Raw genomic sequence first — 25,989 nt, 5'->3', positions numbered from 1 at the left:
GATAGTAAAGAGGGTTGGTGCGAGGACGCAGCCTTGCTTCACGCCGTTGTCAATGGAGAAGGGTTCGGAGAGCTCATTGCTGTATCTGACCCGAGCTTGTTGGTTTTCGTGCAGTTGGATAACCACGTTGAGGAACTTGGGAGGGCATCCGAGGCGCTCTAGTATTTGCCAAAGCCCTTTCCTGCTCACGGTGTCAAAGGCTTTGGTGAGGTCAACAAAGGTGATGCAGAGTCCTTTGTTTTGTTCTCTGCACTTTTCTTGGAGCTGTCTGAGGGCAAAGGCCTGATCCTCATAAACTTAAACATACGATCATTTCACCACTGGCTGCAGTAACTTACCACAACTCCTCCACCGGTATTTTTTAAGCCTGTGATCTCCAACACAAAGAACAGGTCACAAAACACTTGATAATATTATCACCTGCAAATATCCCCGCAAGCTGCAAATCATCCTGACTTGGAAGAATATAATAGCTATACCATCGCTGGATTTAAAACAGCACCTCTCGTCTACAAATCCCCTCATGAGAGTTATTTCATTAGAAAGACTGTCTCCTCAAGCAATTGTCAAAAATGCTGGCCTGGCCAATGACCACATTCTGAGAAACAACTACATTTCAAAAAGCCTTTGTCTGCGAGCCAAAAGAGTGAATGAAGAAACCATCCAAGCCTAAGTGTTGAGTGGTTATCTCATTTTTCTTTCTGCTGAAGGAGAATATTCCAAAAGAAGCATGTGGCTCTGCAACAAGAACATAGAATACAGGGCCTTCAGCCCTCAATGTTGAGCCGACCTATACTGTGTATTCCTACCAAAAATATGCTAACCCTTTCTACCTCATAACCCTCTCTTTTTCTTTCATCCATGTGCCTATCTTAGAATCTCTTAAATGCCCCTAATGTTTCAGCCACCACCACCATACCTGGCAATGCATTCCAGGCACCCACAACTCTTTAAAAAAAAAACTTACCCTTGATGTCTCCCCTAAATTTTCCCCCTTCACTTTGTACGGATGTATCGCTAGCCAATCAGTGATCTCCTTTTATCAAAAGCTACACCCTGCTGTGCAGCAACCAGCCAATCAGGTGCATGCCTACCTACAAGCCTGAGCACGCACTGCCATTGGATGGGTCCAGTAATTGGTCCCTGCTCAGCAGAGTGGGCTGCTTCTCTTTTTTTTTCCTCTCCACATGGCAATGCTCCTGCTCCCTGACTGGATCGTGGATGCTATCCATGAGGACCAAAAATAATGGGGCACTGTGCTCCCTAAGGCTAGCCGGGTTATTCCGGTGCCCAGAGATACTGGAGCAGAGCCACAGTCCACAGTGTTCCCTGGGGTGGGAGGCTGTGAAATCCCCATGGGTAGCCCCGATACAAGGGCACATTTCCCTTGGGGTCTAATTCTCAAGGAATCCTCCCTTCTTATCTCCCACTGCACCGAGCCCCTTCCTTCCCCAATGGATCCCACAGTTCGGCATGAGTGTGTGAGTGCTTGAAAAGAGAGAGCCATTGCACTGTTTTATTGTTCAACTGGTCTTTTAATAAAGATCATTGGTAACTGCGGTTTGAACTTTGGAGCTTGCTTTCTGCCACACTCCACGATCCCTTCCATACAACAATCAACGTCCTGTAGTGTTTGCTATTCCTGCCCTGGGAGAAAGGTGCTGGCTGTCCACCTTACCCATGCCTCTCAGAATTTTGTCCACCTCTCTCAAATCTCCTTCTTTGCTACAAAGAGAAAAGTCCCATCTCTGCTAACCTTGCCTCATAAGAATGAAAAAATTACACTTTTGAGGAAAGCAATAACATTATCAATAAGCATTTGCTTAGCAGTCATGAGAATTACAATACAGTTTCACTTGATGCCTGTGCAATGCAATTTTTAATAAAGATAAAGAGATTGTGACTATTAAAAGGAAACTAAATGTACTTACAGGACTTTCCTGCAAGTTCTCATAGAGGTAACGCTGTGTCCGTTTGACGACAGAGGCATCAGAGCCCGGGAATGGAATAGCATATTGATTCATTTTATCACTATGAAATACTCCATTTCTGCAATGAGAAAACATCAAGATCTCTAGCCACTTGTACATTTATGCCATTGTTGAACTGCATTTTTGAACTTGCACCATCACCAAAAAAACAAAATTCTTCCTACAGCGCCCACTCCCTCATCTTTCATCTTTCCCATATACACTTTTCCTGCATATTTAAAAAAATTAAGGTATCAATAATAAATGTTATTTAAGGTCATAAATATTTTTAAAAAGTATACTTTCTCTGCATGTTAATATAAGGAAAATTTAGATACCAAAGTGGAGTGCAAGCTGGTCAAAAGCATTTTAATGAGGTAATGGAATATAAAACACAGTGACAAAGGAACAAATGCAAGGACCCACATGAAAGAATAGGACACTGAAATTGTAGTAAAAACACACAGAAATGTGGGAGGAACTCAGCCAGTGACGCAGTGTCCATAGGAGGTAAAGATATATTACTGAAGTTTCAGGCCTGAACCCTTCAAGGTATAAGCAAAAAGCATGTGGGTGTCTTAATTAAACACGAGATTAAGAGGGAAAGAATGGGAGGTGGAGGAGACCATACCTAACTGCCAAAATGTGTTAATTGGATCTGATAAAAGGAAAGATGAGAGTTGAATTTGGCTCTGTGAAAGGAGACAGGAAAAAAGGAAAGAGAGACAGAGCTGGGGTAAGGCAAAAGAAGAAACCCGAGATGTTAGTGTTAATCCCATCCAATTGGAGGGTGTCCAGACAATTTGCAGGTGGTCTCTCAAGTATGGCATTGCATGAGACCATGGACTGACATGTCAGCAAGGGAATGGGACAGGAAAGTGAAATGGGTGGCACACTATTGCAGTTGCCAGAGCTGAGGTGCTTGACGAAGCAATCTCCCAGTCTGAGCCCTGTCTCTCTGACGTAGTGGAGACCATAATGGGAACACCGGTTGCGCCCAAAAGTGATATATGCATGAAATTTATTACTTAATGGCCACCAAAACAATGCAGAGGTTTTTAAAAGGATGGACAGACAGTGGATTGGGGACAGAATAAATCAGAACATTGACATTTGATGAAAAGCTACATTCAGAATCACCAAGAAGTTATGCTACACTTTTCAATTCCATTAGACATGTGGGAGTAGTGTGAGTGCGGGCAATAGATTCATCTAGTACTTTTCATAAGATAGAGGTATATTTATGATTCCTCAATCAGGGGGAGTGTGCAATTTAAAATCAATGCATTCCTCCATAGTAATCACCCTTCCAAAAACAACATTTAAATGAATCATCTGTGGTTCAATAACTGTAACATCCACAATTGAGCTAAATTAAGCATCAATGAATTGGCTTCAAAACATCAATGTTACCATACTTTTTTAATATATTATAGGATAAAAGTCAGTAGAGCTCAATTTTAGAACACTGTACTTATTTCATCCATGATATCAATCTAATCCAAGTAGCCATAGATTTGGTTTAATGAGGAATTTCATTTCACCTCCTTCTCAATTTCGTCCCAATAATGGGCAGAGGTTTGAATCCAAACTGTCTTCTCAGTTTCCTCAGATTATCTTGATCAGATATTCCGTAGATTGCTGACTGCCAAGTTCCATCATGAAAACTGGCACCCTATTAAAGACAGAAATGACTTAGTAGCAGGAATTTCAAACTAAAATGAGGCGATTCAAACCCTTTTCCTAATTCATGTCACAGAAAAAAAACAATTAATCTCGAAATGATTGGAAATATAGTGCATAACTAATTGAATACTTTCTAATGCCTATTTTCATCTGAGATACAAAACTATTCAAGTACTATAACTTTCACAAAGAAGGAAGGGCACTTCAAGTCACTTCAAATTATTTTTCCCAGTCGAATCCTCTGACTCAATCCAAACAGCATCCAAGAAAGAACTGCATTCCCAAAACTCGGTCATAAGTATGATTTATCAACTAAGATGTTTCGCTGTTGCCTTCAGATAAAATCTCTCCTGCAGGACAAATTAGGTCCAACTATGGCCCTACCAACGTGCAGTGACATTAGAGGCCATGATTCGAAGGGGGAAAACACACACAAGTTCATCTTGGCAATGTATCTTTCTAAACCAGAATTGTCAGACCAATGCTTTAGATGTGGCATTGAGAAAGGAACCTTTGTGCACGCAACCTGGACATGTACCAAGGTGAGACTCTTCCAGGTGGACTAGGCCAAGACCTAGAAAAAAAATCATAGGTAAAGAATTCCCTCAGGACCCAGAATTGTTCCTGTTGGGAAACATAATGGTCATAAGACTTGAACCTGTCCAAATTTCAAATCCAATTCTTATTGATTGCAATGGCAGGGGCCAGGAAATGCATAGCAGTTACCTGGAAATCTGACACCTGCCTGAGCATTACTCGCTTGAACGCAGAAATACAAAGTTGTGTTCCCTGGAGAAAATTACTTACAACTTCAGAAAAAAGTATAATGCCTTTTTGAAAATTTGGCAACCATACTAAAAATTCCATAGGAGCACAATTATAGTGTGCCTCGCTGACCTACCGTCCCCATCTATCCCTTAATGGGGGGGGGGGGGGCAGGGTGTGACATCCCATTCCAACTACGAAAAGTCAAGAGAACAGCCTAAGCACTGGCTACCATTAAAACTCTGATACATGTCTAAACCTTTGTTGTGAGTGTCTTGAATGTTGTGTGTAACCTGTGGTTAGTTAAGTGCAGGGGTGGGGGGGGGGGGGGGAGAGGGAGGTAGATGAAAAGAGCTTGAACTCTGCAGAAAACTGTATAAAATGGATAATTTTAAATTGTAGTCAATGCTGAAACTGTTAAACTCATTTATCAACTTTATCAGTGTCAATGCTAAGTTTGGAAAATCATAAATAAAATATTCAAAAAAAACTGCATTCCCTTAAACTGGACAGAATATAGTTTAACTATCCAAATTTATTATTCCAAAGTTTGGTTAAAATGAACAAAAGACAAACCTCTGGTCCTGGCTCAAATATCATGAAGCTATCAACTGCAGTCAGAATACCTGAAAAGTAACAATATAAAAGTCTCACAAATCTCTCATCCTTTATTGCATACATTTTTTCGAAAAATCTCATTGTTCAATTTAAATAGTTTTCATTCCTCTAAAGGTCTCGCTAAAAGTGCATTGCATTGGACACTATGGTTGTTCATAGAGGCAAATGAAACAATGAAATAAAATGAACTAAGGAGCAAGCATTTGAGATTCTTCTCAGAACAGACAAAATTCAACAGGGAATTTCAAATCAATGAACAGACTCCAATCTTCTTCAGTTTCTGTTAGCCCAGTCCCATCTCCCTCTCTTCCCCATCCATTTGTCTCCTTTCCTCCAGCTCTCCACTCCTTTCTCTCTCCATTCAGAGAGCTATCTCTTCCCCCTAGCACTTCTCAGTTTTTGTTTCTTCTTGTACCTTCCCACCCTTATCCATTTAAACCTCTCGCCTGTAACCCTGTACTCCTCCCCCAACCATTTATTCAGGCGCCTGCCTGCATTTTGCTCATATCTTGATAAAGGGCTCAGACCAAAATGATGGTTATGCATCTTTAAAGAACACTGCAAGACTTGCTGAGTTTCTCTAGCACTTTTTGAGTAAACTACAATCAGTGTCTGCAAATTTTGTTTAGCCACCTTAATCTGCCTGTTCTCCCACTTTCCAGGGATCCTTGGACTTGTACATTTCATTTGTCAATTCTCTAAGGCACATTTATTCATTGTGTACACCCTAATCTGATTAGTCCTCCCAAAATGCATTACCTCACAGTTATCAAAATCAAAACTCCACCCTCCATTGCACTGACCAGCTTACTGATGTTGTCCTGTAACCTTTGCTTGCAGCCTCACCATGAAGATACACAATTTTCATGACATCTGCAAATTTAATAAATTATTTGGATGAGAACATACACCAAGGGTCCCAGCTTTGATCCCATCGTACACCATTGGTCCGAGGCTTCCAATTACAAGAATAATTCCTGAATCTTACCTTCTGCCTGCTATTTCCTAGTTAATTATGGATTCAATTTATGAAACTGCCATGGAATCCATGTGGTCTAATCCTTTGGGTCAGGGATATTGGTATTTAGTGAAGTTCACGTCAGCTATACTAACTGCACTGCTCTCATGAATACTCTACATTGTTAGATCCTGTAAAATTCTATCAAATTGATCCGACTGCACTCCCTACACTGACTGTCTTTGACTAATCCCTGCCTCCTCAAGTGCACATTAATCCCATACCTTGGAATTTATCAAATAGTTTCTCTATGTCTGACATTATACACATTAGTGTTAGGTCTGCTTTGTTCATGAATGAGTGAGTCAGACACCAGACTGAGTCGAAATCAAGGTTCTTTATTGCCGGATTGTAACACTTGCAACTAACAGTGTTAGTTGGAGAAGGCGCATTCTGCCGTTATCAGCAAGTGGTGTTTTTTATATACCTTAGGATACGTACTTAGTAAATTACCATACCATGACATTGTCCAATGAATAAACTGTTGCTGTCCCTCTCTGCTAGCCTCCTGCACATCAATTTGTCATCCCCACTCTTATCTTGAGAGTACAAGGTCACAACTGCATCTTGTTACGGCCCAGCACTGGGAGACTCCCTCTACATTCCCAGCTCATGATGTTTTTACCTAACATTATCCCTGAACCCCAGTTATCTGGGCACCTTGCATGTGGCCAGCAAAGATTTTAAAAATATCTGTCAAAGCCCAAATTTCCTCATTTGCTTCTCCAGCAGCCTGGAATACACCTCATCAATCCCTGAGGAATTGTCCACCTTTAAACCCACTAAGGCATATAACATATTTGATGGCATACAAGACCCCCCACTCCGCCATTTCAGCAGGGAATATTAAGAATTTTTTTTAATGTATTTACGGGTAAGTTGGCAAACAGGTTCCTCCTGCACCTCTTGTGCTTCTGACGGAGGCCACTGTCGTCCTCCTCCTCACCGGGGGAAGTGAGCAGCGGTGGTGGCTCCAGACAGTCTTCCGCTGCTGGCCGGGGCTGCATTGGTTGGCCTGAGGGAAGGTGCCCACTTCCTGGACAGCCTCAGCACTTCTGCAGGCTTCTTGAAGCTGGGCGAGAAGCGCTCAATTTCAACTTCGCATACAAGACCCGGGGGATATTGAGCCAATTTTTGGAGGGAAAAAAAGTGGGTCTTTAATGCCATCAATAGAGTAATCTCCTTTTCAAATGGGGAGTGGTTTTAGAATTTTATCATCCTCCCACTCCTTGAATTCTCCAACTACAAAGTCTTTCTCCTTGGTGAAAACAAATTAGAAATATTAACTGAAGATCTTCCCAGTACCCTCTGATTCAGAGCACCGATTAACTCATTGGTTCCTAATAGGCACTGCTATTTCTCAGTTTTTGGTCCTGTCCTTAATATACCCAATACAATTCTAGAATGATATTTCTTACTTTCTCATGCTTCCAATTTTATTTTAATAGAAGTACAGTACAAGTCCGATTATCCAAAATCAAATTCTCCAAAATCTTCAATTATCCAAAAATTTTTAAAAATTTCGTATGAGGATATCCAAAACAAATCAGAATTTTTTCCTCGGAGCCGATTGACCAGGGACCTTGGGCTCCCGGCAGCAACCAGCATTTTTTTTTTGGTGAGAATTAAACATTATTTTAATGCTTAAAAAGCCTTCCCTTGTTGTTTGTTGTTTAAAACTGTTACAAGTGATTTGCTGTTGCAACTGGGCTGTTTTTTTTTTTAAAAATGACCAATTCTCCAAAAAAAATGTTTATCCTACATAGGCCCATTCCCGACCATTTCATATAATCGGAGTTGTACTGTTTCTTCAACACTTACCACACTCGAGTCAAGGATCCCCAGTTTTCAGTTTTCTATACTGACGTACCTTCCATTTTCATTCTTTACCCAGCCCTTGATACCCTCCACATCTAGGATTCCTTAGACTTAACTGTACCTATCACTGTACTGTGAAAGTACTGTAGCTGCTCAATAACTAAAATGACGGAACTCATCATTAATTACCTTTCAACTGGTTCCTGGTGTAAAGTACACCCAGGTCTGCTGGAATTGAATCAAATCCACAGCTTCCAACCACATACACTCCTTTTACAGCAGCTTCTTCATCATATTTTAGTTGCATGCCTTCCAAAAACTGTGAATAAGACAAATGTAAATCAGAGCTTGGGAGTACTGCTGTACACAGGGACTTTGGGATGCAAGTCCATAAATGAGTGAAAGCGGTGACAGTGGTATAAACTCATACACATGTAGAGATTCACTCAGATGTCTGGAATGGAGGGCTGTAGTCATAAAAAGAGAGAGATTCATAGGATGGGTTTATTCTCTCATATGAGTCGGGGTGAACTCGATGATTTATAAAATTATGTGTAGATATAGAAGAGGTAGTCAGTATTTTCTCTCAGGACAGGGCGATTCTAGAACTAGAGGGCACAGGTTACAGGCAACAGGAAAGAAATTTAAGAGATCTAAGGCAATAACGATTTGCAGTGGGTGGTGCATATCTATAAAAAACTGCCAGAAGAGGTGTGAAGCAGATACAATTACAACATTTAAAAAGCATTTAGTCAGGTACTTGGATAGAAAAGGCAAAGAGGGATACGTCTAATGCAGGCAAATATGATCAGTGTAAACTGATACAGTTGGCATCTGGTGGCCGACAGGGTCCATTTCTGTGCTTTATTTTCTACGTATTTTTTGCCTTTAATTACACATACATTTTGAAAAGTTATTTGAACAATCAATATATAAATTTGCAAATGTTGAATATCAAGGAAAATAAAACAATTTAAAAAAAAATATCAGCATTTAAAAAAGAAACGTTCAATGTTTCAAAGGGGCCAGTGAGAACACCAATTAGAATCCAAGTCAGAAAGTATTGTTTTCATGGGCTGAATATCGGCTGTTTATTGAAACAGTGAGAAAGCGATTTCTATAACATCCTACCAACAGATGAAATGCAACAACGGAAAGTAGCCTGATTAAAACAGCGGACCACATCCACAAGAGATCAATAAACATTTTTTATATATATATATATATATATATACACCTCATGGTTTGGAATTTTATGTACCAAAATTCCATCCTCTGCTTATTAGTTTTGGATTTTGGCTGATTGATTGAAGCAGTGCTTCATTCTCCATGCCAACAATTGTGTAATGTAATGTCTGATTAAGTTAAATGGAACCGCACCAATACTCATGCATGTACTGTATATAATGGCTGTAGATGTAACAACATAAGAACATTCAGAAATTTTTCTCAGTATTTATAAAAGGAGCCTTCTTAAGGAGATACAGGTGCCTAACCTTTTATCCGGATTGTTGGGACCGGACACCTGCCATTGTTTGGAATCTTCTGGATTTCAGAATCATTTTAAAATGGTGGTATGGCAGCATATATCGAGATGCAGGCAAAATGGCTCCGCACTGTTACGGGGTGGGACTTACAGACTGCCTTATAAGGGTGGGCTTTTCAAATATAAACCTATGGAAGTGCAAGCGACTTACAGTATGTATAGCCTCCTTATTTCACTTCCCTTAGTAGCTACCACTACAATTGGTGACCCCGACAAGCCCAAATGATTCTGGACTCTATACCATGGGCACTACAGCAGTCAACGCAGTGGCTATGAAATTGCCAACCTCTGGACACTTCGCCCACGCACTTGGTTCGGGCAAGCGGAAGCGCAATTTCACCTCAGGCAGACTCAACAATGTTTTTCCACATTGTCAGCACCCTAGTCCAAGACACCGCAACACAGGGTGGACAACCTGATACACGACCCTCCGGAGGAAGGTAAATACCCAGCCCTCAAGAAACTCATTCTGAGTACTTCCGGCCTGTCCAGACGACAGCACGCTGCCAGGCTAATGCACCTGGACAGCTTAAGAGACAGAGCACCATCCGCCCTTATGGATGAGATGCAGCATTAGCCGAGGGCCACAAGCCGTGTCTCCCGTTTGAGCAGGCTTTCCCAGAACAGATGCCAGACAACATACAACTACTGTTGGCAGACGAAGATTTCTCAAACCCATGTAAGGTCGCGGCCAGAGCAGATGCTCTGTGGTACATGAAACGCAAAAACGAGTCCGCCACGAACCAGTTTACTCATCCCCTCCCAGGTCATTAGACTGGACCGCATCCGAACTGAGCACAACTGTGACCCAGCAAAGGCACCAAACACTAACTAGTGTTTTTTTTAAAAATCACCAACACTGGGGGGAGGTGGGGGGGAACAAGCGCAAAGATGCTTTTGGAAAAAACCCAGGCCAGCCGCTGCTAATGGCTATGGCGGCTGGCCACACCAATAGCCTATTGTACATCATTGACAAGGCTAGTGGCTGGCACTTCCTGGTTGACACGGGTGCCAAACTCAGTGTCATCCCGCCAACTGCCCTGGTGATATGAACGCGCCCAAGAGGTCACACTCTCAGGGCGGCAAACAACACCGCTATCAAGCCCTTTGGCATGCACAATGTCCAAATACAACTCGGCATAGAAAATTTCTGGTGGAATTTCACACCAACTGCTGGGGACACATCACTCCTCAGTGCAAATTTTCTATGAGTGTACAGCCTGCTGGTGGACGTGAAGGCCAAATGCCTGGTCCATGCCCATACATTCCAAATTGTCCAACTTAAAGCAGCCAACACTCACAAAGCAAGCGTGGCCACAGTGAGCGCCCCAAAAGATGAGTACAGTCGCATCCTGTACAAATTCCCATCCATCCTCAGGCCACAGTTCACTTCCACGATGCCACAGTACGGGGTGCAACACCACATCCCGACCCCAAGGCCCCCCGCTCCATGCCAAAGCCAGAAGGATTCCCCTGGATAAATTGTAATTGGACAAAGAAGAATTTTCTCGGATGCAAGAGTTGGTAATGGTCCACAGGTCCGACAGTCCATTGGCATCCCCACTTCACATGGTCCCCAAGTCCTCAGGCCGCCTAAACAACTCTACCACGCCTGACTGCTACTCAGTCCCACATATGTGAGACTTCACAGCCAACCTGCATGATGCGAAGGTTTTCTCAAAGGTCAATTTAGTGTGTGGCTATCACCAAACTCCCATCCACCCGGACGACATTGGAATGTCAGTCATCCTCACTCCATAGGAGGTGGGTCCACTACCTGTCTTCCGGGATGCCGGTACCTGCTAACGGTTGTAGACCGCACCACAAGATGGCCAGGAGCCATCCCACTAAAAGACACTTCCAATAATTCCTGCGCCGGGCACTGCTCATGCATTGGATTGCGAGGTTTGGGATACCAGCCCATATTTCCAGTGACAGAGGGACACAGTTTACATCGGCACTGTGGACACAGCAAGCAACTCTCCTGGGCATTAAGCTGCACTACACCGCCGCCTACCACACAATCCAACCGTCTCGTTGAACACTTCCACCACCACCTGAAGTCAGCTTTCATGGCCCGTTTAACCGACCTCAGTTGGGTGGATTAGCTCCCCTCGGTCCTCCTGGGCATCTGAACTGCACCCAAAGCGGACCTGTGGTCTTCCTCCACGGAATTGTTGTACAGTGCCCCATTAATCCTGCCAGGTGAATTCTTCCCACCGTCCCAAGTCCCAGACCCGGAGGGGAGTGCAGCGAGAAACACGGGGCAGGTTAGCCTCCTTCGCACCCTCACACCACAGGCGCCAGCCTGGGTCCATTCTTCAGGACTTATTAACTACAGATTTTGTTTTTGTCTGCCGTGGACCACATTCCGCACGCCCCCCCCCCCCCCCCCCCCGCACCAACAACCCTATGAGGGCCCGTACAAAGTCCTATACAGCACAGGCAAAACCTTCATGCTAGACATTATGGGTAGAGAGGAACTGTTCACAGCCGACGTCTGAAGCCCGCACATCTCAACCTCAGCGCAACCCAAACACCGGGGCCGACTTCCCAAAGGTCCAGCCCCACTGTGCTCAGGGTTAGCAGAACGCTGAGGGGGGGCTGTTTAGCAGCACACATCAAGTCGCAGGCGTAACGTTGTTACGGTTGTGGCAGCGAAGCAGCTGCATCAAGATTGTGCTGCCAGGCGCATCTTCTCCCGTGCTCTAAAGGGCCGCGCACATGAACTTGGCTACATCGTGACGTCACTGCCGGTGCGTGGGCAGGACTTATGGGCTGCCTTATAAGGAATAGCGTGGGCTTTTCAAAAAAACTGTTGGAAGTGCAAGCAACTTACAGTGTGTAGTCTCCTTCTTTCATTTCCCTTAGTAGCTACCACTACAGTGGTGTCTTTAGGCAAATGCCTCGCTCCTAGTGCCCAGCTGTCCATCGCCAACCTCCCTGCCACAGGCTGCCCGTCGTCCCAACCCACACCCCTGCCCCCCCAGAGCCAGTGCCAGTCTATTTGAAGTGGATGATGGAGAGCCTACAGCAGGCTCACAGACAGCACCTTGATGATGTTGGAGTCCTGGCCCCAGCGAACAGAGCTGCAGGACAAGACGACGGCGTTCTTGACGATGTTCACAGCTCCAGAGCAGCTGAGGAAGTGATCGTCCAGCTCCTCGAAGAGAAGAGGGCCGATCTGGTGGCAAATGAGTTGCTCGGACGCAGCTTTAGCCAGCTCGGTGAAGAGCTGCAGGAGGAGCAGGCCGTTGGTGCAGTGGAGCCGGGGGCTGGGAGGTTTCAGGTGCTCCACCAGCTTGTCGGGCCAGCCCTCAGACACACCCCAGGAGCTCAGTTGGATATGGAAAAGGGCGATAATGTTAGCCATCGCCGAAGACCTCATTCTAGGCACCGGGTCCAGTAACACACTGGACATTCAGCCACCCTCCCCGAGCCCCTCTGAGATCTGCACCCTAGGCAGCTGCTGAGTTTGCCTAGTGGTAGTTCTGGCCCCTCTGGCCCTGCACAACCCCCTCCCTGTCCATCTGCCATCTCTTCCCCCCCCCCCCACATCTAACTCCCAACGTAGCAGCGCCACACCGGCTCGCGGCAATGGCTCAATGCAGGAGCAATTCCCAACTTCTTTACCCATAATTCCCCAACCAGCTGGAACCACTCTGCCAGCATCAGGGGATACATAGAGCGGTTCCAACTGCATAGGGGATTATGGGTAAGGAAGATGGCCATTGATCCCGCATTGAGCCAGCTGCCACCTGCTTCTCTCCCACCGGGTGCTGGGGGCCGAGAGTCACCGTTCCACCGAAGGTAAGAGGGCACCCACGGAGATGAGGGTCTCCCTCTGAAAATGGGAGAAAATTTGCACAACATTTTAAAAACTCAGTTATATTTCATTCAACCTACACCCACCTCAAATATCCAGCCTCCAAAATCATCCTAACTCTGAAATCACTGTAACTCAACCTTAATTAGTGTAAACGCCCTACCTGTGTGAACAGCCATTCAGGAGGTAAGTATATTAACTTATTACAGGAAATTAACGTTACTTATGTGTAAAAACATATTTGATGAGCAGATGCCATCTACCGAAACAAGTGCCAGTGTTCCGAATCCCAGATAAAAGGTTAGACACCTGTATCTTTATTGAATATCTGATAATTTATTGAGAAAAATATCAATACCTGAGGTTCACCACTAATGTCAATACAGTGAGTTCCATTTTCAACACAAGCTTTCACCACTGGCTCTCCAAAAAACCTATACTGAAAATAGATGGGTTGAAATTAGTGAATAGCAAAGTTGGATTAGAATTCTTAACTTTTTCTTGAAAAAAAAAGGATTTAATTGCTTAAAAAGAACAACCCTCATCTTGCAATTTACCACATTACTGCTATCAGGACTCGACACAGAACTCAAAACTTTCAACACACTCTTCTTTCTTGTTGAGACAGAACTGACTCGTCCTGGTGAAATGTTGGCAAACTGTGGTGTCTGATCTACTGTGCATTTCCAGCCTCTTCCTTTAATACTTCCAAAAAGTAGCCTATTTTAAAATCAGACATTCACTTTTTTTTTCACCTAGATAGTATACATTGGTTTTTTTTGAAGCGTTCATCTTTTAGTTAACACCCTGGCCACAAAACCTAAAAGACACATTTAAATATATTCAAATATTGAATTATGGCATAATAATACTTAACAAAAAAAACTTTCAAAACAGAAATTATATTAAAATAATATTAACTAATATTGAAATATTGCAATTGAATTCTACTCAATGATTATTTATTTTTATCTAAGGGATTTTACATCCTATCACAGTAATGAATATACATGATGAAAGTTTTTAAAATTAGAGGCATGTTTATCAGACCATCATCAAAGCAAATACCTGTATATGCATTTTTAAAATGCAAGCTGATAAAAGTAGTCAAGCAGAAATAATTGATTGAGGCATTGTATTTTTAGAAGCAGTACAAGCCATTTGACCCACCATGTTGTGCCAACTTATGAAACCCTACACCGCAACAATTTTTGCCTGTTTCCAACTTGATGCTTTTTGTTGTTAGATGAGGCAATGATAATTCATTCATTTTCATCCTATACTTTCCAGGCTTACCATGCTGTGACAACAGAATTTTTGCCAGGCTTTTCTTCAGAAGACAGACATCACATTACAAATGTACACAAGAGGAAAAAATACATCAGCAACAATTTGAATGGTGGAGCAGACTCGATGGGCCAAATGGCCTAATTCTGCTCCATTGTCTTTTAATGTTGAGAAGGCCACCTGAAGTACCATCCACAAATTTTGTCATCCTTCTAGAGCAGTAGTTTTCAAACTGCCCCCTAAACTTACATTCCACTTTCAGTAATCCCTATGCCATAAACGCTCTGTGATTGATAAGGGATTGCTTAAGGTGGTATGTGGGTGGGAAGGGAAGGTTGAGAACCACTGCTCTAGACCCAATTGTTACTGAAATATTTTGCTTGAGAAAAATTGTCATTGGCCCATTTCCTTTGGAGTTATGAAACGGTGCACATATCGAGTCAATTAGGGACGATTAAAACAGTGGTTTTCATACCTTTCTATTTCCACTCACATACCACCTTAAGCAATCCCTTACTAATTAAGAGCACTTATGGCATAGGTATGTGAGTTTAAGGGGCAGTTTGAAAACTACTGATCTAGAGGAAAGATATTAAGCAGGGAATGATGCAGAAAAGATTAATGAGAATAGAAAAAATTAATGAGAATGTGGCTGGGAATGGTAGGTTTAATTACAAGTAGAAGCTGGATAGGCAGAGGATGTTTCCTTCTACGGAAGAGTCCAGAAGCATCTGTCATGGTCTCAGAATTAGAGGATACCTATTTAAGATTGATATTTGTCCTCTCAAAGGGCCAAGTTATTGGCGCTGCTCACCAAGGAGGACATTGTGGAGGGATTGTCCACTGAGTCAATGTGGATGGAAGTCAGAAGCAGGAAGGGAGCAATCATTCTATTGGGAGTATATTGTGGAATGGTGCAAAAATAACAGGCTTGTTGTTATGGGAGACTTCAACTTCCCTAATATTGACTGGAACCTCCTGATTGTAAGAGGGATAGATAAGACAGAATTTGTTGGGTATCCATGAAGGATTTCTGATATTGTATGTGGGCATAGAGGAGAGGACAGGTCATATTAGATATTGAAATGGGTAATGAACCTATCAGGTGATAGACCTCTCAGTAGGGGAGCATTACAATGACAGTGATCACAACTCCCTAACTTTTGTCAAAGGTATGGACAAGGATAGGAGATGGTATGGATAAAAAGGGTTCGGATAGATCTATAATTAAATGGGAAGCGAATATTGGTTTTATTTTTTCTGAAGATGATTGGTTAGATATCTGTTATGATAGTGTAACTTGATTGATGAATGCACGTTATCCAATGATTAATTACAATTTTTTACATCAATTATATTTGACACCTGAAAAATTTTTAAAAATATGGTTTTAATGAATCAGATTTGTGTTTTAGATGCGGTGATACGGTTGGAACTTTTTTTCATGCTGTTTGGTTATGTATACATATACAATCTTTTTGGTAGAAAATTCAATCGTTTTTAGAATACCTGTATAAGATTAAAATAGTTTTAGATCCAACAGTATTTTTATTGGGTAGTTTGCAACCTCTGAAAGGCTTGGGATTAGTTAAGTTCCAGCTTGCTTTTGTATATTTAGCTTTATCCGTAGTGAAAAAATGTATTGCTAGTACATGGAAAGATACAAATATGATTGATATTAATAGATGGCATAATGAGATGAAATATTGTTTAATAATGGAAAAATTACGTATGTTTTGCATGATAATTATAATTTTTTTTATTAATAAGTGGCTCTTATACTTGGAATATTTACATTTCAATTTATATTGACTAGATTTTAATATGTATATTTAACTTTTTCTTTAATATTCTTTTTTTTTATGGCTCTCCTTAGGAGAGTTGGCTGAAGGGGGGGAATTCTTTTCTTTTTTTTCTATATATAAAAAATGTTCATGTTCATGTTTAATTGCTGTATATGTCATATATTATTTGTTTTTTGAACGAATAAATAAAGTTTTTAAAAAAAGACAAGGATAGGAGCAAAAAAAAGGTACAGAGTTTAATTGGGAAAGAGCTAATTATTATGGGATTATTCAGGAACTGGGGAGAGTAAATTAGGAACAGATTTCTCAGAGAAAAGCCAAGATGTTTAGAGACAACTTGCACAGAGTTCTGGATAGGTTTATCCCATTGAGACAGGGAAAAGACAGCAGGATAAGGGAACTGTGGTTAACAAAAGAGGTGAGACAACTAGTTAAGAGGAATAAGGAAGCATGTACAAGGTTTAGGAAACAAAAGACAGGAATGGCTCATGAGAATTATATGGCAGCAAGGAAAGAAATGAAGAAAGGACTGGAGAGCTAGAAGGTGACATGTGAAGGACTTGGCAAATAGGAATGAGGAAAACCCAAAAATATTCTATGCAAACAAAGTATAGAAGGATGACTGGAGTGAAGGTAGGGCCACTTAAGGATAAATGAGGTAACATGTGCCTGGAGGCAGGGAGGCCCTCAACAAAATACTTTGCATGTGTTCACCAGAGAGAGGGATCAGTATAGATCAAGCTTATGCAAGTCAAGTTTAATTTTTTAAATCTTTTAAAATCTTTTTAAAGATTATTTTTTAATCTTGTAGCACATTACATTGTACTGTTTTATTAGTCATACAATAAAATAGCAATAAAATATTTTAAAAAGAAAGAAATTGAGCAGAATTTAAAAAAAAAACATTAGGATCAAGTTCACAGGACCAGATGAGATATATCCCAAGTTACAAAAGGAAGTGAAGGAAGAGACTCCTGGGGCACTCCCTTTGCATCCTTCCTGGCCACAGGGGAGGTACTGGAGGGTGGAGAATGGTAAATGTAGTCCCTTTGTTTAAAAAAAGATAATAGTGAGAATTCTGGGATTTATAGACCAGTGAATCTTACATCAGTGGTTTGCAAATTATTGGAGAAGATTCTTAGAAACAGGGTTTAGCAGCATTCAGAGAAGCATAGTCTACTCAGGAAAAAGGTCAGCATGACTTGGTGAGGGCAGGTAATGCCTCATGAGCTTGTAAGTTTTTTGAGTAGCAAAAGAACTTGATGAAGGAAGGCGGTAGATGTGGTGTATATGGATTTTAGTAAGGCATTTGGCAAGGTCCCCCATGGGATGCTCCTTCAGAAAGTCATGAGCATGGAATCTATGGAACCTTGGAACAACATCATGGGCCAAATGGCCTGTACTGTGCTGTAATGTAGTGTGCTTTTAAGACAGAGAGTGATAGTAAGGGAATCAGGGTTATTAGAAAAGGGGGCTTGCAAAATGTTGGATCAGCCATGATGATCCTAATTCAATGGCAGAGCAGGCTTGAGAGATGGAATGGCCAATTTCTGTCTCCATGATTCCATCTTGTATCTATTGATGAGAGTACACCATTTAATAAATGTTAAAACTCCACCTGTAATTAAAAAAACATACACATTTATATCACACCAGGATGGTAATTAAACATTGAAAGCCACAAACTTCACACTGCAGTGAGGTTGACACGTTTCCTCCTTTAGAATTCTGAAGGTATACTTACTGGTCCTACACAATTGAGGATGACCATTCCCTGCTGGCACATTGAAGCAAGTGAGGATGGATCATTTATATCACAGATTATGCATTCTTTAGATTTGACTTCCGGAGTTCCTATAACAAAATCAATTAATTGAAAAGATTTAATCTCCTTACTTCAGAAAACAAACTTTTCAACGTAATCTTCATCTTTGTAACAAAACACAACATATTTTAATTAGAACATAAAACATTACAGCACAGTACAGGCCCTTCAGCCCTCAATGTCGTGCTATTTTTCTGTCTAAGAGTCTTAAATACCTCTAATACCATCCCCAGCAAAGCATTCCAGGCACTCACAAACTTGCCTTTGATGTCTCCCTAAACTTTCCTCCCTTTGCTTTGCACAGCTGTCTTCTGATGTTTGCTATACCTGTCCTGGGAAAAAGGCACTGGCTGTCTACCTTATCTATGCCTCTCAGAATCTTTTAGCATTCTTCTGTGCTCCAAAGGGAAAAGGTCCAGCTTTGCTAACCTTGATAATAAAGTTTATATTCCAATTTTGGAAAATAAATGTTTTATTGTGGCCTCTTATTGTGAATGTGGATTTCTTTCTCTCAGCCCTTTCCCCTAAGCATTATGATCCCAATTGTTTTGGGATGGGGAAATTCTCCCTTAACCAAGGCCTGGATGATCGTTTGTATTGCTAATATAACAGCAAATTAAACTTCCCTGATGAAAGTGGAATGACTAACTATGGGGGTAAACATCATTTATATATAAAAACAAGTTTCAAAGTAATTAGCAGATGCTCAGCCAGGATCACTGGTAAAGACTATTAATTGTTTTTAAGGCCAGGAAGCATTTTTGATGTGACCAGTCCATAAGCGATTACCAGATACCTTGCCACGATCAATGCAAATTGTAAGGGTTGCACCCTCAAGTTACAAATACTGCTGTACATTGTAGGCAAGGCAGACTCCCTTGGAGCAGGATGAGCTACTTTGCAGTGCCTCTTGTTACAAAGATGTGCCCAGGCTTCCAAAGCAATAAAGGTGTTTGTCTTGAGTTACAGTGGCCTGGAAATTTTTGTCATGTCTAAAGCAGGGACTTTCACATTGTCTCACAAGACTTATTTTCCTATCCAGGCAACATCCTGGTCAATCTACTCTGCACTCTCTCCATAGCTTCCACATCCTTCCTATAATGAGGTGACCAGAACTGAACACAATACTCTTAAGTGTGGTCTCACCAGAGATTTGTAGTGTTGCAACATGTCCTCTCAAATCTTGAACTCGATCCCCCGAATAATGTAGCCCAAAATCCCATAGGCCTTCTTAATTATCCTATCAACCTGCGCAGCAACTGGAGAGATGCATGGATTTGGACCCCAAGTCCCTCTGTTCCTCTACACTTAAAAATCTGACCCTGTACTCCGCCTTCTGGTTTGACCTTGCAAAATGCATCACCTCACACTCATCGGAATTGAACTCCATCTGCCACTTTTCTGCCCAACTTTGGATTATGTCTATATCCTTTTGTAACATATGACAACCTTCAGCATTATCCACAACTCTCCACCTTCAATTCACCTGAAAACTTACTGACCCATCCTTCTGCTTTTTCATCTAGGTCATTTAGAAAAATTACAAAGAACAGATCCCTGGTCACTGTCCTCCAGGCAGAACAGTTTTGGTCCACTACTACTCTCTGCATTCTTCACGCAAGCTAACTTTTATTCCACACAACCAAGGCTCCGTGGATCCCATGCCTCATGGCTTCTGAATGAGTCTTTCATGGGGAACCTTGTTAGACGCCTTACTAAAATCCATATGGACATCTACTGCCCAATCTTCATCAATTTCTTTTGTTACCTCCTCAAAACCTCAATTAGGCTTGAGGCACAGCTTTCCCTTCATAAATCCATGCCAACTATCCTTGCATAGACTACTTCTCCAAATGATCAGAGATCCTATGCGATAGTTTGCACACCACTGATATAAGACTCAACGGTCTGTACTTCCCTGGATTTTTAAATAAGGGGACCACATTTTACATTCCCCAATCCTCCACTACCTACCATGCCCAAGGACTCAAAGATCATAGCCAATGCCACATTTATCTCTTCCCTCCCTTCTCACAGCAACCTGTTTTTAAGAAGATCCAACACTTCCTCTTCCTTATTCTCAACATCATCCAGCACAAAAGTCTGTTCTATTCCAACCTCACCCTGATTAAAGTCCTTTTCTCTTGTGAATACTGAAGCAAACTATTCATTTATGACCTCCTCCATCTCCAGGCACATTGCCCCCTTTATCCTTACACGGCCCCATCTTCATTCTCATCATCCTTCTGTTCTTCACATACACACAGAATGCCTTGGGATTCTCCTTAATCCTACCCTCTTTTCAATCTTCTTCAGCATGATGCTGAACCAAGCCATGAAAGACCTCAACAATGAAGACGCTGTTTACATCCGGTATCGCACGGATGGAAGTCTCTTCAATCTGAGGCGCCTGCAAGCTCACAGCAAGACACAAGAGCAACTTGTCCGTGAACTACTCTTTGCAGACGATGCCGCTTTAGTTGCCCATTCAGAGCCAGCTCTTCAGCACTTGACGTCCTGTTTTGCAGAAACTGCCAAAATGTTTGGCCTGGAAGTCAGCCTGAAGAAAACTGAGGTCATCCATCAGCCAGCTCCCCACCATGACTACCAGCCCCCCCACATCTCCATCGGGCACACAAAACTCAAAACGGTCAACCAGTTTACCTATCTCGGCTGCACCATTTCATCAGATGCAAGGATCGACAATGAGATAGACAACAGACTCGCCAAGGCAAATAGCGCCTTTGGAAGACTACACAAAAGAGTCTGGATAAACAACCAACTGAAAAACCTCACAAAGATAAGCGTATACAGAGCCGTTGTCATACCCACACTCCTGTTCGGCTCCGAATCATGGGTCCTCTACCGGCATCACCTACGGCTCCTAGAATGCTTCCACCAGCATTGTCTCTGCTCCATCCTCAACATTCATTGGAGCGACTTCATCCCTAACATCGAAGTACTCAAGATGGCAGAGGCCGACAGCATCGAATCCACACTGCTGAAGATCCAACTGCACTGGGTAGGTCACGTCTCCAGAATGGAGGACCATCGCCTTCCCAAGATCGTGTTATATGGCGAGCTCTCCACTGGCCACCATGACAGAGGTGCACCAAAGAAGAGGTACAAGGACTGCCTAAAGAAATCTCTTGGTGCCTGCCACATTGACCACCGCCAGTGGGCTGATATCGCCTCAAACCGTGCATCTTGGCGCCTCACAGTTCGGCGGGCAGCAACCTCCTTTGAAGAAGACCGCAGAGCCCACCTCACTGACAAAAGACAAAGGAGGAAAAACCCAATACCCAACCCCAACCAACCAATTTTCCCCTGCAACCGGTGCAACCGTGTCTGCCTGTCCCGGATCGGACTTGTCAGCCACAAACGAGCCTGCAGCTGACATGGACATTACCCCTCCATAAATCTTCGTCCGCGAAGCCAAGCCAAAGAAAGAAAAGGACATGCCAAGGCCTACTCATCCCCCCTTCAAGGTCTCTCAGTCTTTTCTTAAGCTCCTTCCTGGCTACCATACACTTCTCATGAGCCCTTCCTGTTTCTTGTCTCCAATGTATGCTTCCTTCTTTCTCTTAATAAGCTGCTTCACCAGTTAATCACAGTTCCCTTTCCCCTATCCCAGTGGGATAAATCTATCCTGAATCCTGCACAAGTGATCCCTAAACTTCCTACACATTAATTCTGTGCTGTCACCCTTGAACATCTAGGACTAATTTACTCTTGTTAGTTCCTGCCTCATCCCATCATAATTAGCCTTATTCAATTAAACACTTTCACATTTAGTCTGCTTTTATCCCTGTCCAGAGATGTACTAAAGCTCAGGGAGTTGTGGTCACTCTCACTGAAATGTCCCCTTCCGAGACTTCTGCCACCTGACCAGGTTCATTACCCAGTATTAGATCTAGTATGCCCTCTTCTCTCATCAGCTGGTTCATTACCCAGTATTAGATCTAGTATGGCCTCCTCTCTCATCAGCTGGTTCATTACCCAGTATTAGATCTAGTATGGCCTCTTCTCTCATCAGCTGGTTCATTACCCAGTATTAGATCTAGTATGGCCTCTTCTCTCATCAGCTGGTTCGTTACCCAGTATTAGATCTAGTATGGCCTCTTCTCTCATCAGCTGGTCAGGAATCCTTCTTCAACACACCTGATAAATTCTGTCTTATCCATCCCTCTTGCAGTCACTATTAGGGAAGTTGAAGTCTCCCATAACAACAATTTCTGCAACATTCCAAAATCTGCCTGCTGATCTGTTCCTTAATGTCCCGAGGGCAATTTGGGGACTTACAGAGTAATTCTAGTACAGTGATTGTTCCCTTCCTATTTTTGGCTTCCACACACAGTAGACACTCTCTGCACTGTACTCCCTTTCTATAGCCTAACCAATAATGGTACTCTCTTAACCCACCCCCTCCCATACTATTCCTTTTAAAACTTCTAAACCCCAGTACCTGAATTAGCCAATTATGCCCTTCCGCCAGCCAAGTCTCTGTACTGGCCACAGCGTCATAGTTCCACATACTGATCCATGTTCTAAGTTCATCTCCTTTATTCCGTAATACTCCTTTGCATATTCCTCTTAACAATCATCCAGCTACCTGGCTCCTGACTTTTTTTTTCGGGGGTGGGGGGGGGGGGAAGACTGTCTCCTTGAAGCTCCTCTCTCACACTGCTTCTGCCTCCCGAATTATCTGGATTTCATCCATCTCCACCAGTTCCCCAACTCAGTAAAGAAACTGCAACTTGCAGGTGTGATTAAAATTGCTATAATGTCATATTTTAAGTAGTGATACAGTAAAAGTCCTAAAATGTAGACTGCTTTGGGATTGCATCATTCTGCATTTTTGGATTTTCCATATTTTCAGGTATTAATTTTAAAATTCAAATTTGAAGTTTAAATTTTATTTTAAAAATTTAGACATACAGCTCGGTAAAAGGCCATTTCGGCTCACGAGTCTGTTCTGCCCAATTTACACCCAATTAACCTAGTTTCGAACAGAACGGTGGGAGAAAACCAGAGTCCCCAGGGAAAACCTACTCAGACGTGAGGAGAATGTACTAACTCCTTACAGACAGGACAGGATTCAAATCCCATTCCAATCTCTGGCGCTATAAAGGCATTTCACTAAACACTACACCAACCATGCCAAGGACTAAAGAAGAGATGAACAGGTACATTTTGATAAGTTTATTAACTAAACATTTTTCATATAATATACAAGGTATAAAAAATATTTATTTGTTTATTTCCACATCTGTGGCATTTACACATGTACACATGCACACAAAAGCCCACTAAATTGAAAAAGTTTGAGAAGCCCGCATTTTCGGCATCCAGATTTTTAAACTTTTACTGTATATTCTTTAAAAAATGACCTCTGTCATTTCTGTGGTTTATTTTTTGACACTTTAGCATTCAACCAATTTATCCAACACAATCATCTGTTTGAATTCACAAATGGAATGGAAACCAGGTGCTCGATCCTGTCAGTGCAATAGGAGCAAAGATCCATTTAGTCTTTTATCTCCCACCAATGAATGGAAAATATTGGCTGGCTTTCAACAAGCTTCACTGCCCTTCTGCAGCTGATACACACTAAAAAAGGCTGTTTATAATTTGGCATAATTTACAGTAAGAGCTAACACTTCAACCATACCATGTACAATTCAACCTATTCTTTTAGATGCAGTTTTTCCTCTGCCATGTTGTCAAGACTAAATTACAGGTCTGAATTGTTGAGCCGTCTGCAGCTGCAGAGACTAAACACACTATTAATGTTTATTATTGAATTGGATGCAGATTAGGAGGGCTCCAAGGCAATTAAGTTTGAAATTAATTAAATTAACTCATTTTTATAAACATAATAACCAGCATAATTTAAACTGATTATAACTTTGATTAAGGACTTCATGCCATAGGCCATTATCCCACACACCTACTTGGATACTCAAATACCAAGTAACTGCATAGTCCTGAGGTAACCTGCAAACTACACATTCAGGGAGTCAAAAACTGCAGACTTTTAAACATCACTGTTTCTTGAACATCCCAATGTCGGAAAAACTTGTGACAACTTGTTATCACCCTCAGTGTATTTTTCCCCCAAAGCTTCCTCTTCTTTTCCCCCACCTCACTAGTTCCACTCCTCTTCAAATACACATCACTGGGATGTTGCCTGGAATGGAGAGCTATAGTTAGAAAGAAGGATCTTTCAGGTGGCCAGAATACCCCGACGTAAAGCCACATATTCTACCCCTATGCGGCTCTTGGGGTACCCACCTGAAAGAGCAGGAGGCACCTCCGAGGTGCATTTTCTAACCCTCCTCCAGGAGGGATAATCGCTGGAGCATTGATTCCCTCAGAAACCTGAATGCAGCTGCCTGAAAGCGGCTGCTAAAGGGCAGGCTGATGACACTATCAGCCAGCGACCTAACTCCTTGCTGCCTGACAGCCCCGCTGTCGGCCCCTGTCCAGTAAGGCAGGGTCCGTCGGACAGTGGGGCGTGGGTGGCTGTCGGGGTGGTGGGTGGGGAATGTTGCGGCAGGGGCAGCCGGTGTGCGCTGTCACACCCCGGTTGGCCGCACCTACACTGGGGCCGCTCTCTGCTGCTCAAAATGCAGTACAGTAATGGCGGTCTTCCCTACCCATAAACCCCCACGCAGCTGGAACTATGTGGGAAATACAGAGCAGTTCCACCTGCGTGGGGGATTATGGGTAGGGAAAACCGCCATTACAATGCTGCATATTTATGATGGGTAGCACCATCGCCCCGCCGCCTTCAGATGCAGAGACGCTACAAGGCGCCTCTGGATAAACAGGCCCTTTCAGGTGGGCTGTAGCAGCCTTTTAGGGCTGCCACCTGAAAGGTGAGTCTTCAGGCTGGGATCCACTCCCACAGCCACTCTTAAGGCGGAGGATACACCTGAAAGCGTCTAGAGATTGGAGAAGCTAGAGTCATTCTCACTGGAACATAGGATACTGACCTTTTAAATATTTATAAAATTATGAGTGACATGGGTAGGACAGAGAGAATCTTCTTCCTAGGGCTTAGGAGTGGAGAACTAGAGTGCACAGGTTTAAGGTGAGAGGGGAGAAAATTAAAGGGGATTGGAGCGGTCAATTTTTTTCTCAAAGAAGCAGTGAATATCTGGGATGAACTGCAGAGGAGGTGCAGTTATACCAGTGAAGACATTTGGATAGGAAAGGCGTAGGTTATGGGTCTCAAGCAGGAAAATGAAATTAGCATGAAATAAAAGTATGGACAGGAGGGCTGAAAGGGCCATTTTCTGTGCTGTACAATTCTATGACTCCAAGGTGTCTAATGCCTATATCCTGGATACAAAAACTTTCATGAAAAATAATATTTTTGCTCAATCTTGAGCTCTTACCTGGGTACAACTGCTTCAAAATAAACCAAGTCTATCACATCTCGGTTGTTGACTGTTAACCACACAATAACATTCTGTGGCATTAATGGTTCATTATAATCTCTACTGAGCCACCCAAATATTTTCAATTGTTACTAGAACAGCTCCTGGATCTTCACAAATCTAAGCTGCTTGTACGCCTCATCAGAAGTGAGATGGAAAATGCTTCATTAGGCTGAATCGTTGCAACAGAACATGCTCAAGAACATCCTGAGCAAAACACCCCATTCATCATGCACCAACTTCTGCCATCATCACCCTCTTCAAATGTTATTCTTCTGCACTTGGTTCTGCTCTGCACAAAACTATTTTCACAACTCTGTCTCCATAGTCAAGCTCCTGATGAATGGGTAGAATGTCCCTCCCCCTACTCTGGTCTTTTC

General features: G+C 42.5%; 1 protein-coding gene across 1 annotated transcript in view; it reads right to left on the bottom strand.

Moving 5' to 3' along the window:
• Window positions 1-25,989, bottom strand: part of LOC138760366 (saccharopine dehydrogenase-like oxidoreductase) — a 63,079-nt gene that overhangs the window by 13,758 nt on the left and 23,332 nt on the right. Inside the window, exons 2-7 of the mRNA XM_069930867.1 lie at window positions 18,084-18,193; window positions 13,606-13,686; window positions 8,065-8,194; window positions 4,998-5,047; window positions 3,515-3,645; window positions 1,932-2,049 (exon numbers count right to left, since the gene is read on the bottom strand). Coding sequence (XP_069786968.1) covers window positions 1,932-2,049; window positions 3,515-3,645; window positions 4,998-5,047; window positions 8,065-8,194; window positions 13,606-13,686; window positions 18,084-18,193 — 620 coding nt within the window. The remainder of the gene's footprint in view (window positions 1-1,931; window positions 2,050-3,514; window positions 3,646-4,997; window positions 5,048-8,064; window positions 8,195-13,605; window positions 13,687-18,083; window positions 18,194-25,989) is intronic.

Source organism: Narcine bancroftii, chromosome 4 (genome assembly GCF_036971445.1).
Source record: "Narcine bancroftii isolate sNarBan1 chromosome 4, sNarBan1.hap1, whole genome shotgun sequence".
Lineage (NCBI taxonomy): Eukaryota > Metazoa > Chordata > Chondrichthyes > Torpediniformes > Narcinidae > Narcine > Narcine bancroftii.
The sequence above is the reverse complement of the archived record's forward strand: the minus strand, read 5'-3'. Positions and strand labels throughout refer to the sequence as shown.